At 46.6% G+C, this 12,920-nt stretch overlaps 1 protein-coding gene and 1 long non-coding RNA gene across 7 annotated transcripts in view; one reads left to right on the top strand and one right to left on the bottom strand.

The window, feature by feature from the left end:
- The window catches only part of minpp1b (multiple inositol-polyphosphate phosphatase 1b), a 152,073-nt gene that overhangs the window by 124,115 nt on the left and 15,038 nt on the right, over positions 1-12,920 (bottom strand). For all 6 annotated transcript variants that reach the window (XR_010966731.1, XR_010966730.1, XR_010966732.1 and 3 more), the window contains exon 3: positions 11,078-11,211. Coding sequence is in view for 1 of the 6 variants with exons in the window: in XM_068002551.1 (XP_067858652.1) it covers positions 11,078-11,211 (134 nt within the window). In the remaining 5 variants the exon portion in view is untranslated. The remainder of the gene's footprint in view (positions 1-11,077; positions 11,212-12,920) is intronic.
- The window catches only part of LOC137340182 (uncharacterized), a 69,549-nt gene that overhangs the window by 18,215 nt on the left and 38,414 nt on the right, over positions 1-12,920 (top strand). The gene's annotated exons all lie outside the window — the stretch shown is intronic.

Genomic DNA, 12,920 nt, shown 5'->3' on the forward strand with positions numbered 1-12,920 from the left:
AGATACTGATGCTTGCTGGCCTCCTGTGGGAGCGAGGCAGGTTTTTCCAATCATAGAAGATACAAGAACCAAGTCTGATCCTGTTCTCAGCTATCGTCCATGTGCTTCCCAGCAGGGATCATTGCAAAGTGCTCAGGTACGGGGCCCTGGCTGACATCACTTCCTAACCCCATAATAATTTTCCTTATTCAGTACAGACTGGGAATGGAAGCTGGGACTTTCCAGTCTGTACAGCCTAGTGCTACGTCTGATTAAGCCACCAGAGAGCTCGGAGCGTAAGCCTTTGAAAAACTGGAGTAATAAAAATGTCAGCTTCTTGCCTTTTACCACTTTGTATGTGAATAACACCTCAGGTGGAGAAATAAAAAGTGTCCAGAAATATGTTTTCTGTTCTTTTTCAATTCGTTTTTAAAAATTATTTTATTATTCGGTGGTAGTTTACACTGCTGGCTATTCTGCCATAAATATAACAGTCCCTTTTGTTTCGTGCCAACAAATTCTTTCAGAAGCTCTTGGACCTTTATCCTGTTGGAAACCTGAAAATCCACCTGAGCCCTGTAACATATCCGAAGGAAGGTAGTTAATGGTTAATGGAAATACTCAGCTTCTTCCTGCCAGATCAGCTAGCCCATCACCTTGGCCACTTTAAGTCAAGTTCACATACCCTAAATTAACTTTTCCAGCTGCTCACTTTGTACCTTGGGCTTTCCAGTCTGTTTGGCCAAGCGCTAAATCTGTAGAAAGATGTTGAAGATTATCACCTCAGGTCCACCGCCCAGTTAAACTCATTAATTCCCTTATATCTTCCATCCTTCCTCCAATCCAGAACAGCACACTTGGCGCTCCCCCTTGACTATTCTGCAACCTCTCCTAACTGTTAATTAGCACAACGGGAGGGGATTGAAGGGCCATCTTACTGCAAGGGGAGAATGTGGGGCCCTTCTATACAAGGCACTGAGGAACGGCACCTCACATTTAGACAGTAACTGCAGAGAGCTGAGTGGCAGGTGTTCCTATTGTTTTTACACTACCGGAGAAAGCTCGACTCCAAAAAGTACCTTTCTGCCGAGTTGCTTGCAGCTCAATTCCAGCTCTGCTAGCCTCAATTCCAGAAGACTCCTGGACAATACGAGAGGGTCAGCAACCAGAGTCCCAACGAGTGCTACTTGCATTTAACATTAACCCGTGACCAGCACAATTTCTAAATGGAATCTCAAATGTAATGCGTCATTAACCATCAAAACCATTATACAAAAGGGATCTTGCCCAGGTGGATTGGAATCAAAAATTGGTCGGCAAAACAGTAATTGAACAACGGGAGGCCTTCAAGAAGGAGATGGTTTGGGTACAGAGTAGACACATTCTTACAAGGGGGAAAGGAAGGGCATCCAAAGCTAGAACTCCCTGGATGGCTAAAGATATAGATTAAAATGAAACAGTAAAAGGAGGCTTATGATAAATGTGAGGTTCATAATACGGTAGAGAACCAGGCTGAATACAGAAAGTACAGAGAAGATCTAAAAAAGGGAATAAGCAGGGCAAAGAAAGAGAGTATGAAAATAGATTACCGGCTAACATAAAAGGGAATCCAAAAGTCTTTTATAAACATATAGGAGGGTGGGACCAATTAGAGACAAAAAAAGAGATCTTCTTGTGGAGGCAGAGGGCATGGCTGAGGCATTAAGTGAATCCGTCTTCAACAGAGAAGAGGATGCTACCATTGTAGGAGAAAGTAATAGCGATATTGGATAGGATAAAAATAGATAAAGAGGAGATACTTAACAGATTCGCAGTACTCAAAGTAGAAAAGTCACCCGGTCCAGATGGGATGCATCCGAGGTTACAGAGGGAAGTAAGGGTGGATATTGCGGAGGCTCTGGCCACAATCTTCCAATCCTCCTTAGATATGAGGATGGTGCCAGAGGACTGGAGGATTGCAAATGTCACACACCTGATCAAAAAAGTGGAGGGATAAACCCAGCAATTACAGGCCAGTCAGTGGTGAGGAAGTTTTTAAAGAGATAATGATCCGGGGCAAAATAAATTGATACTTGGAAAAGTATGGGCTAATTAATGAAAATCAGCAGAGATTTGTTAAAGAAAAATCATGTTTGACTAACTTGATTGAGTTCTTTGATGAAGTAACGGAGAGGGTCGATGAGGGTAGTGCGGTTGATGTTGTATATGTGGACTTTCAAAAGGCATTTGATAAAGTATTACATAATCAACTTGTTAGCAAAATTAAAGCCCATGGGATTAAAGGGACTGTGGCAGCGTGGATACAAAATTGGCTAAGGGACAGAAAGCAGAGAGTAGTGGTGAACGGCTGTTTATCAGACTGGAGGGAAGTATACAGTGGTATTGCCCAGGGGTCAGTATTAGGACCACTGCTCTTCTTGATATATATTAATGACCTGGACTTGGGTATAGAGGGTATAATTTCAAAGTTTGCAGATGACACGAAATTCGGAAATGTAGTAAACAATGTGAAGGATAGTAACAGACTTTAGGAGGACATACACAGACTGGTGAAATGGGCAGACACGTGGCAGATGAAATTTAACGCAGAGAAGTGTGAAGTGATCCATTTTGAGGAGAGGCAATATAAACTAAATGACACAATTTTAAAGGGGGTGCAGAAACAGAGAGACCTGGGGGCGCACATACACTAATCTTTGATGGTGGCAGGACAAGTTGAGAAGGCTGTTAAAAAAAAACATATGGGATCTTGGGCTTTTTTAAATAGAGGCATAGAGTACAAAAGCAAGGAAGTTATGCTAAACTCTATAAAACACTGGTTAGGCCACAGCTGGAGTATTGTGTTCAATTCTGGGCATCACACATCAGGAAGGATGTCAAGGCCTTAGAGATGGTGCAGAAGAGATTTACTAAAATGGTACCAGGAATGAGGGACTTCAGTTATGTGGAGAGATTGGAGAGCCTGGGGTTGTTCTCCTTAGAGCAGAGAAGGTTAAGGGGAGATTTGATAGAGGTGTTCAAAGTCATGAACGGTTTTGATAGAGTAAATAAGGAGAAACTGTTTCCAGTGGCAGAATGGTCAGTAAGCAGAGGACACAGATTTAACATAATTGGCTAAAGAGCCAGAAGCGACATGAGGAAACATTTTTTACGCAGCGAGTTGTAATGATCTGGAATGCACTGCCTGAAAGGGTGGTGGAAGCAGATTCAATAGTAACTTTCAAAAGAGAATTGGATAAATACTTGAAGGGAAAAAAATTACATGTTTGTGGGGAAAGAGCAGGGGAATGGGACTAATTGGATAGCTCTTTCATAGAACCGGCACAGGCACGATGGGCCGAATGCCATGCTCATGTGCTGTACTTAATATGATACTATGATAATCTTGTCTTGCACAATATGACCATAGTTAGAGGTTACAATACAAAAACTGAGCAGGAACTTTGAATGGTGCAGAGTGCATGTACCAATAAACTAGGGATTGCCAACTCTGGTTGGCCATATTCCAGGAGGTTTTATCGCATGACCTTCCACCTCCAAAACTCCCGCCCCGCCATTGGTCACCCGACATGTCCACCCTCCCAAGCCAATTGAGAAGCGTACAGACTCTTCGTTACCCAATCAGTTGCTTTTTGACTGGTAAGTCAAACAGACTTTATCCTACCCCCATCGCCAATATTTTTAGAACTAATAAACGAAAAATGTTCAAAGAAAATGGAAAAGAAAACACAATTTCTTTTTGGTTCCCTTATGATTTTTCTCCCGAGTTGCTCGCAGCAGTGTCCTGGAGATTAATCTTAAAATTCCTGGAGACCCAGGACAATCCTGGAGGGCAAATAAATGGCAACTGTGCTTGCTGAAACAGCAAGTCCCACTAGCGAAAAAACTTCAATAAAGCAGGGACACTCTTTTATTTGGAGGCTGCCTGTACAAACTGAAAAGTCAGTATTACTACACCATGTTCCACAGCACTGACTTCAAAGGGAAAAAAACTAGGCAAAATGTTACACGATAACATGTTCTTTCTATTTATCTACCAGTACTGTTTATCCAAGGGGTCAAGAATCCAAGCCTGTGGAGCAACCCTTGTTCAATATAAATGATCCATTCTTAGAATTATTATTATGGATATGCACTACCAGAATAATTTAAATGGCTTGACAAATCTGCTGATAGTTCAGCATACTTCCAGGATAACTGCATATATGCCAAGCTAGAAACCTAGCAAAAGCTGACAGCTGAAAAACATCTGTGAACCTAGGTCTAATGACACAAGGGGCATGATTTTGACCCCAAGCCAGGAAGGGGACAGGGGGTCAAGTTGCAGACGGGAAACCTGGAAGTACAGGATTCCAGGACGTCTGTACGATTTTGACATAAGGACGTCTTTTATTTTGTTTTGTCAGTTTGCCGGCTGACTGACCGGCCTGGTTGACAGGCTGGTCTCAGTCGGATGGGAGAGCAGCCAGGGAGAGGATGTGTTCAGGTCAATCTTCAGGTAAGTCTTTGTTTGTATGGAGGGGGGAAAGGCATGGGTGGGCATGGGGGCATGAGTTGGCATGGAGCATGGGTGGGTATGGGGGCATAGGTCAGCACAGGGGTCGTCAGTTATGGGGGGGGATGGGGGGAGGGATCGGGGGTCAGTCACGAGGGGAGGGGGAGGTGTCGGCATCGTGGGTCATCACGGGGGTCCGATCATTGGGGGGGGGGGGGGGTGGATCAGGGTTGGGGGTTCGTGGTCTGGGTCAGCGGTCGACGATTGGGGCAGGGGGCCCGCGATCATTGGGGGTGGGGGGAGGATCAGGGATCAGGAGGGGTCCACGACTGGGAGGAGCGTGATCGGGAGGGGAAGATCGAGGATTGGGGTCGGGGGTCCACGATCGGGAATTGGGCCCGCAATCGGGGATCAGCCCAGGGAAAGTGGTGGGGGGGGGGGGGGGGGGGGGGGGGAGGGGGAAGTCCACAATCATTGGTGGGGGGAGGTAGGCTTGTTGGGTCTGCGGAAAGCACTCCTGCTCCTCCGGCCCACAAGCTGTACCAGAAAGGCACCTACCTGTTAGTCTCGGGCCTTCTCGCCTCCTTTCACAAAGCGTAAAAGAGAAGGCCCAGGAATCCCGGCCCCCCGGGGTTGAAATTGGAAACTGTGGGAAAATGGAGGCCCGAAGTCTCCGTGAAAGGTTTGAAGGCCCGACCCATCTCCTGGGAGCGGGGTGGTCGCCTGCCCATCCTCCCGCTCCGGTGAAAACCGGAAATAGGCGGGTTGGAGGTGGCTTGTGGGCGGGTCTGAAATGGTTGCAATTCTGAATGCCCCCCACCCCCAACCCACCCGTATTTCACTGTTAAAATCGTGCCCAAGGAGTTAGACTGAAAGTGAAGTGGAACCCTCCCTATCCCTGTAACCGCCTCCAGCCCTACAACCTTCCGAGATCTCTGCACTCCTCCAATTTTAATCGCTCCACCATTTGTGACCGTGCCTTCAGCTGCTGAGGCCCTAAGCTCTGGAATTCCCTCTCTAAACCTCTATGCTTGTACCTCTCTCTCCTCCTTTAAGCCTACCTTTTTGACCAAGCTTTTGGTCACCTGTCCTAATATGTCCTTATGTGGCTCGGTGTCAAATTTTGTTTGATAATCGCTCCTGTGAAGCGCCTTGGGACATTTTACTACATTAAGGGCACTGTTGCCACTGAAAGGGGCTGAAAAGCCCAAGAGATCGAGGTAAGTGCCAACTGAGGCCAAAATGGAGGGAAAGAGGGGCCTCCACTGGGCATTCCCCTCGAGGAAAATAATTTTTGGGCCTTACTGCTACTACCCTGGCTGGAAGTGGTGGTAAGTGATAGCAGCAAAATTGGCCATGAAGCTAGGGCCTGCCCCGCACCATCATTTCCGTACAACGGGCGGAGAAAGGGTGGCTAGCAGCAGTCCCGGTGTGGATGGTTGGGGGGAGCGGGGGGGTGGGGCGGGAGGGGGGGGGGGGGGGGGGGGGAGTAGATCTCACGGCAGCAACACGGCTGGGAGGCCATTCTGCCCAACTTAGCCACCTTTCCCTCCACTATTCTGCCTGAAATCCAGCAGTGAATTCTGCCAAATTTAGCTGGTCGCAGCATGGATTGACCTCAATTGTCCATTTCCTGTCCCGGTTTGCTGCTGTTGTGTCAGCCTTGGTTCAGCTGTAGCACTCTCGGCTCTGCGTCAGAAGGTCCTGGGTTCAAAATCCCACTCCAAGATGTGAGCACATAATCTCGGTCAACACTTCAGTGCAGTTCTGATGGAGTGCTGCACTGTTGGAGGTGCAGTCTTTTGGATGATACGTTAAACAGAGGCCCCGTCTGACTTCTCAGATGGGCGTAAACGATCCCACAGCACTATTTTGAAGGAGAGCAGGGACGTTCTACTCGGTGTTCTGGCCAATATTTATCCCTCAACCAGCATCACTAAAACAAATTATCTGGTCATTATCTCATTGCTTTTTGTGGGAGCTTGCTGTGCGCAAATTGTTCCATTACAACAGTGAATACATTTCAAAAATACTTAAATGTCTGAAGTACTTTGGGACGTACTGGGATTGAGACAGCGCTATAAAGATTCAAGTTCTTTCTTTCAATGAACACCAGCAAAAACGGATTAACGGTCATTCGTCTCGTTGATTGTTGGACCTTACTGTTTGAAAATTGGCTGCTGCGATTGCCTGCAAACCAACAGTGATAACGTTTCAAAAGTAATTCACTGACTGTACTGCTCGAGGATGTTCTGAGGATGTGAAAAGAGCTATACAAATGCAAGTTCATTCTGTGGCAACGCCTCGATTTTAAAATTCTCATCCTTGTTTTCAAATCCCTCCATGGCCTCGCCCCTCCCTGCCTCTGTCATCTCCTCCAGTCCTACAAGCCTCCAAGATCTCTGCGCTCCTCCAATTCTGGCCTCTTGCGTGTCCGATTTTCATCACTCCGCCCTGGGCTACCACACCTTCAGTTGCCTAGGCTCTAAGCTCTGGAATTCCCTCGCTAAACCTCTCCGCCTTTCTCCCCTCTTTAAAGGTGCTACATAAATGCAAGTTGTTGTTCTTCTTGGGACAGAGAGTACATGCTACGCAGTGGAACCTACATTACATTCAAGAATTGCGTGGGTAGGACAAAGATGCAGTGGAGATTTCCATAACAAAATACCATTTCTGGTGGAACCTCTCTAGATTAGGATAGGACCTAAGTATTCCAATGTGATCAGTCATTGGCTTTGGCATGGAATTCACTGACCAGGCCTTGAAAACAGTCTTAAGGATAGTTACTGAATCTTCCAGATTAGGAGTTCAATGTCACAGGAAACCCGGAGCTGAAAAGAGATAGGGAGGTTGCAAGTTTATGTAGAACTAAAATTCACCCCCCAGAGAGAAACAATAGCTTCGTAGAAGAGTTTGGTCTTTTAATTCCCTTTAGAAAACTCTTGACACCAGGAGGGGCTTCCTCTCCGCTGTGAATAATGAAAAATAAAAAATAGAATGGCTGTACAGGTTATTATTCGTAGTGCCATATCACCATCTACTGACAGAAAAACTATACAGCATCAACAACAAAATGTCTTGGATTTGACTAAATAAAATTTTAAAAAGAGTAATGTCCCTTCAAGGGGAGCACAAGTTCAGTTTTTTATAAACCATCTCCTGCGGACTTTGATATCTTTCTTAGCACATATCTCATTTCCTAATCTTTGGAAACATCCTTTGGGAAAGACCAGATCTTCCGCCTCCTGGTTGAGACCCCTGTCTGGCTATTTGTGTCACACAAATTGAACTAATAGGGATTTCTACCCAGTACCTGAAAGATGGGCAGGCATCCTGCTGCTGAGGTGTGTGAGAACACTTCAACTTTGCTTGGTCTCCATTTTTCCCCCTTCCTAAGGGTACATTTAATTGTAGTTACCGGTCTGAGACCGACCGGTGGCTGCAGTTTGAGTTCCAGCCAGACGGAACCCGGTTTCCATTGCTTGGCTCCTGCCTGGCTGGAACTTTAACTGCCCAATAGATCCCCTGAACACCTTACAGTAGAAAGTGCTCACAGATTCATTTTCACCCTGCAGTGGATTTACAGTCCATGCGATGTCAAACCGAAGCGGGACCAGGTGATCCCCTCCAGGGACTCTGCTCTGGAATAGGCTGAAGCTACCTGGAAAGGGTAGTCTCATGAGTCAGGCCAGTCTCATGAGTCAGGCCATGATTTACATTGTAAGTTCGCATGGGATTAAAGCAGAAAGTGCTTTGCACCAGCACTGAACTTGCAGTGTAAACGCATCCTTAATCGTCTTTAGCCCATCCACGTGGAAAGATCCTACAATTCCGCAACCTCCCCCCTCACAGCATCCAACTACTTTTTTAATGATGCCAAGGCTTTTGTCTGCACTATCCAATCCAGAGGTCTATTCTGTGTCGATCACTGTGTGTAAAGAGCTTTCTGATTTTGCCTTTTGCTCATTTGAATATGTGCTCCCTTGTTCTACAGTCACATTTCAGTTTGAAGTAGTGTTCCATGTTTACCTTTTCTATGCCATTCACTATACAATGTGTTTTCGTTACATGCTGTCTCATTTGGCCTCCTCTCATTACCAAAAAGCCCATATTTTTACAGTCCCTTTCCTCGTACTCAGTCCCCTGAAGTGAGGAATCAGCTTCCTGGCTCCTCTATGCATTGCCTCCGAGGCCTGAATATCTTGCTCGTGTCTCAGTGACCTCTCTCAGCTTCACTCTGATGGCCTGATTGATGTGGGAAAATTTACAATGAGGGGACTTGTGGTCACTCCTCCATCTGTCGGCTGGAATGGTTCTAGGTGAGTGAGTTTGAGCAGCCTCAATCTAGTTCCTGGTGAAATCTGAAACCTAACTTGTCACCAATTGGCAATCAGCGAGGCCACGGAGATGGGAAATGGAAATAAATTCACAATGATGAAGTAGGGAATCACTGTTGTGAAGTTAGTTCTAAAGCACACTGCTGAGACAGAGCTTTTCCTTTCCATGTAATGGTGTACACCTTACTAGAGAGAGCTTGACACTGCCACTGGGTCCTAGAAGTGATCCGTTCCTTAGCACGAACATGCTTTACCTTAATGAGCACAAAATTCAGGGGAAACAAGTTATTCTCTGCACTTGGTGACCGAGGAAAGATCAAAGGACTTTGCATAACAAACTGCAGCCAACTTGTACACATAGATTAAAGGTCAGACCAGTGGCAACTAGAGCATTTATTGCTGTCCATTTGCTAAGAATCAGGCGTGGATCTCTAATGTTTAAATGACAGACATGATTACTGTAATATTGGGTACCCACCAACAAGGAGCTGATTTCATTAGAACAGAGGAGATTATGGGGTGATTAGATAGAGGTGTTTAAAATTATGAAGGAATGGGACAGGGTAGAAAGGAAGAGACAGTTTCCAGTGGTTTGAGGGGTGTAGAATGAGGGGAAATAGATGTAAGATTAACTATAAGAGATTTAAGACAGAGAGCAGGAGAAAACTTTTTCTACAGAGGGCTAGGATTGGCCAATGTTCCTGCTCTTGATACACTATCCAGTGACCATGCTGGAAGTGTGCACGAGGACAGGGTTAGTCTTTCCTGTCAATCTCCCTCAAGGTTCAATAGCCCCCTGACAGTCATCGAGTAAGATGAAGATTGGTCTCTTGGGTGAGATACTGGAGGTAATTGGTTCCTGTTGAATCTTAGCCCAGCAAGGAGGAGGAAGAGAGGAGGAGAGAATGGCCAATTGGGCAAAGTACTGGACAGCAAGTGCAGTAAGGTGAGTAGAAAGAGATGGGGGGAACTGCCACTTGGGCCAAATACCAGGGGGCAACCATGGAACCATGGAGAGGAAGAGGACAGGCCACTTGAACAAGGTTTCGAAGGGCAACCGGTGCCTGTGGAGTTGTGCACCAGCGAGGAGGAGGATGGGAGAGGAAAAAGCAGCAGGAAAAAAAAAAGGAAAAACTTTGAAAAGAACCAAAGAAATTGGAAAGCGATAAATGCACCTTTAAGGAGGTAATATGAAGTGAGAAATAGAGGTTTGCAGAAATACTAAAAACAGAACAGAAGGAGAGGGGACAAAGGCCAGGATGTGCTCATGGGGCTGCTAATAGCAGGGCTAGATGTGGAAAGGTTAATACGGTTGCATTTTAAATTCAGGTTAACTGGAGCTAGTTTCAGGGCTCTAGGCAACTCTGGAATTAAATGGGTTGTATTTCAGGAAAAAACCACTGCATAGAAATAAATCGCAAAATGAGTGGATCTGAATATAAAAAGCTGCAAGCCTTTCAACTACTTGCATTCACCGAGATAAATGTGCACAAGCATCATGCAACTCTGATTAGGCTGATGCACTGACTGTTAATCTTGTGACATGTTTCAGAGATATGGGGTTAGAGTGTCCGCTAGATTGCGCAGCGCAAACCGCCCAAACCAGCGCAAAAGATAGTGGAAAATCAAGCGTAAGTTACCTCAAGTGCAAATCGAGTTTCTGCGATCTTTACCGCTGGTTCGAAAACCATCATGCCCGAAGCCCGCTCCGCCCACAAAACTGGCCACGCCCCCAGATCGAAATAATGAGGATAGCGAGTTTGTGCCTGTTCAAGGAGAGTCTTCAAATTGAGCTTGTATTCTTAAGCGCACAGGTATTAGTAGGCTAGTTTTAATTGTTTTTGCATATTAAAAAATATTTAATTTAATAAGAAACTGACTAGTGTACACCGTGAAACTAGTAAATGGTTCAGTATAGGTTTTTTAAATCATTTTTAGTGATTTAAAATCAGGTTACTCACAGGTGGAGAGCTAGACACTCATATTAAAAAAGCTTATTTTTTGTGATAAACCCATCTTCAGCTGTATTAATAAAACTGCACCAGATTACCACTCCTAAATACATCAATGAATATTTTTTAATGCAAAGAAAAAGAAAACGGTTATGTTCTATTACACTGTCCGATTGCGCTGGTTCATGGAAGATTTTACATTTGTGATTATGCAAATGCATTTTAGCGGAAACTTGAACTTTAACCTAACCAGCGCAATTTCAAGCAGTTTGCCGATCGCGCCCAAACCGGAAACTCTACCCCATGATCTTTACCTTTCACTCTCCTCGATGGTCTGGTCCAAATACTGGAATATATCTTGAAACAGCTGGTAGCTGGAGAGACCATTAATTTTATATCCATAGCTTCTCTTCCAGTATTGCTTTAAATCACCCAAATATTCCAATACCTGAGAGACAAATGGATAATTGGAAGTTAGTTTAACAATATGTTTTTTTGTATTTCACAGTGAAAACAATTGTTCTGTGTTAATTAATTTTTTTTTTGAATAAAGAATCTAAATTTAAATTAACAGAACTGGTGGTCACGGCCTGCAAATGATGTGCTGGAACTGAGCAAATACAACCCACTGTGTAGTTGCACATCACTGATTGCCCATTTGGAGTGTGATAAATCATTTATAATGTAGTGCACTGTACACAACTCTTTTTAATGGTGAAAAGGGAACTAACCACTTGACAGTCTTGTACTGTAAAAAATGGGGTATATGTCGCCTTTCTTTTTCACAGTTGCTGTTCCGTTTGGTAAACTAAATTGGAGCTGAAATCACATCCTTGTATTTAAATGATCCACTGGGCTCAGACATGGCAAATTCAATATTAAGTCTGTTTCGTTTCAATCCAAGTTCGCTGATCACAGCTGGCACAACAGTGACAAGCACTACTGTCAGTCGCAGTGCCCAAGTTGGAAAAATGGGTTGGGGGGGGGGGGAAAAGGAATATCAGCTAGGGATCTTGTTCCTGATCCAATAATCCCCGCGGGAGGGGCGGTCGCTAGCCAGCGGCCCCCGCGGGAGGGGCGGTCGCTAGCCAGCGGCCCCCGCGGGAGGGGCGGTCGCTAGCCAGCGGCCCCCGCGGGAGGGGCGGTCGCTAGCCAGCGGCCCCCGCGGGAGGGGCGGTCGCTAGCCAGCGGCCCCCGCGGGAGGGGCGGTCGCTAGCCAGCGGCCCCCGCGGGAGGGGCGGTCGCTAGCCAGCGGCCCCCGCGGGAGGGGCGGTCGCTAGCCAGCGGCCCCCGCGGGAGGGGCGGTCGCTAGCCAGCGGCCCCCGCGGGAGGGGCGGTCGCTAGCCAGCGGCCCCCGCGGGAGGGGCGGTCGCTAGCCAGCGGCCCCCGCGGGAGGGGCGGTCGCTAGCCAGCGGCCCCCGCGGGAGGGGCGGTCGCTAGCCAGCGGCCCCCGCGGGAGGGGCGGTCGCTAGCCAGCGGCCCCCGCGGGAGGGGCGGTCGCTAGCCAGCGGCCCCCGCGGGAGGGGCGGTCGCTAGCCAGCGGCCCCCGCGGGAGGGGCGGTCGTTAGCCAATGATTTCTGCTTGAGGTCCTGGTGCTTGAGTACTGGGTGGAGAAAGGTTTGGCTTTGGTGTTCTTCTTGCCTGCTGACCCTCATTATCAAGACACACACGAGGAAGGACCATTTGGGGCAAGGTACAGACGGGGAGGGTAGAAAAGTTGGTAAAGAAAACTGGCGGGAAAAAGAAAGCCAGAAAACCAGAATCCCATTCGTGGCTTACACACATTAGTGAACCGTGATCTTCACCACACAAATTGCAGCGGTTCAAGAGGAAAACTCACTACCACCTTTTCAAGGGCAACTAGGGATGGGCAATAAATACTGGCCTTGCCAGCGACTCCCACATCCTGAGAATGAGTTTTAAAAAAAAACTTGTATCCACAAGCGTTCAGCGGGTGAGGTTAAAATTTCAGAATGCAGCTATGGAGAAAATGAGACTTCAAGGAAAACCTCGGCTCAACTGACTTCAGGACAACCATATGTTTCCTGATCAGCCTGGAGGTTTGGTCTACAGTACTGTTTCAGAATAATTGCACATCAAACTCCAGGAGTGTAATGTACCGTTCTTGCTGCAGTACTGGTGATGTTCTAAAAGCT

Source organism: Heptranchias perlo, chromosome 21 (assembly GCF_035084215.1).
Source record: "Heptranchias perlo isolate sHepPer1 chromosome 21, sHepPer1.hap1, whole genome shotgun sequence".
Classification (NCBI taxonomy): Eukaryota; Metazoa; Chordata; class Chondrichthyes; order Hexanchiformes; family Hexanchidae; genus Heptranchias; species Heptranchias perlo.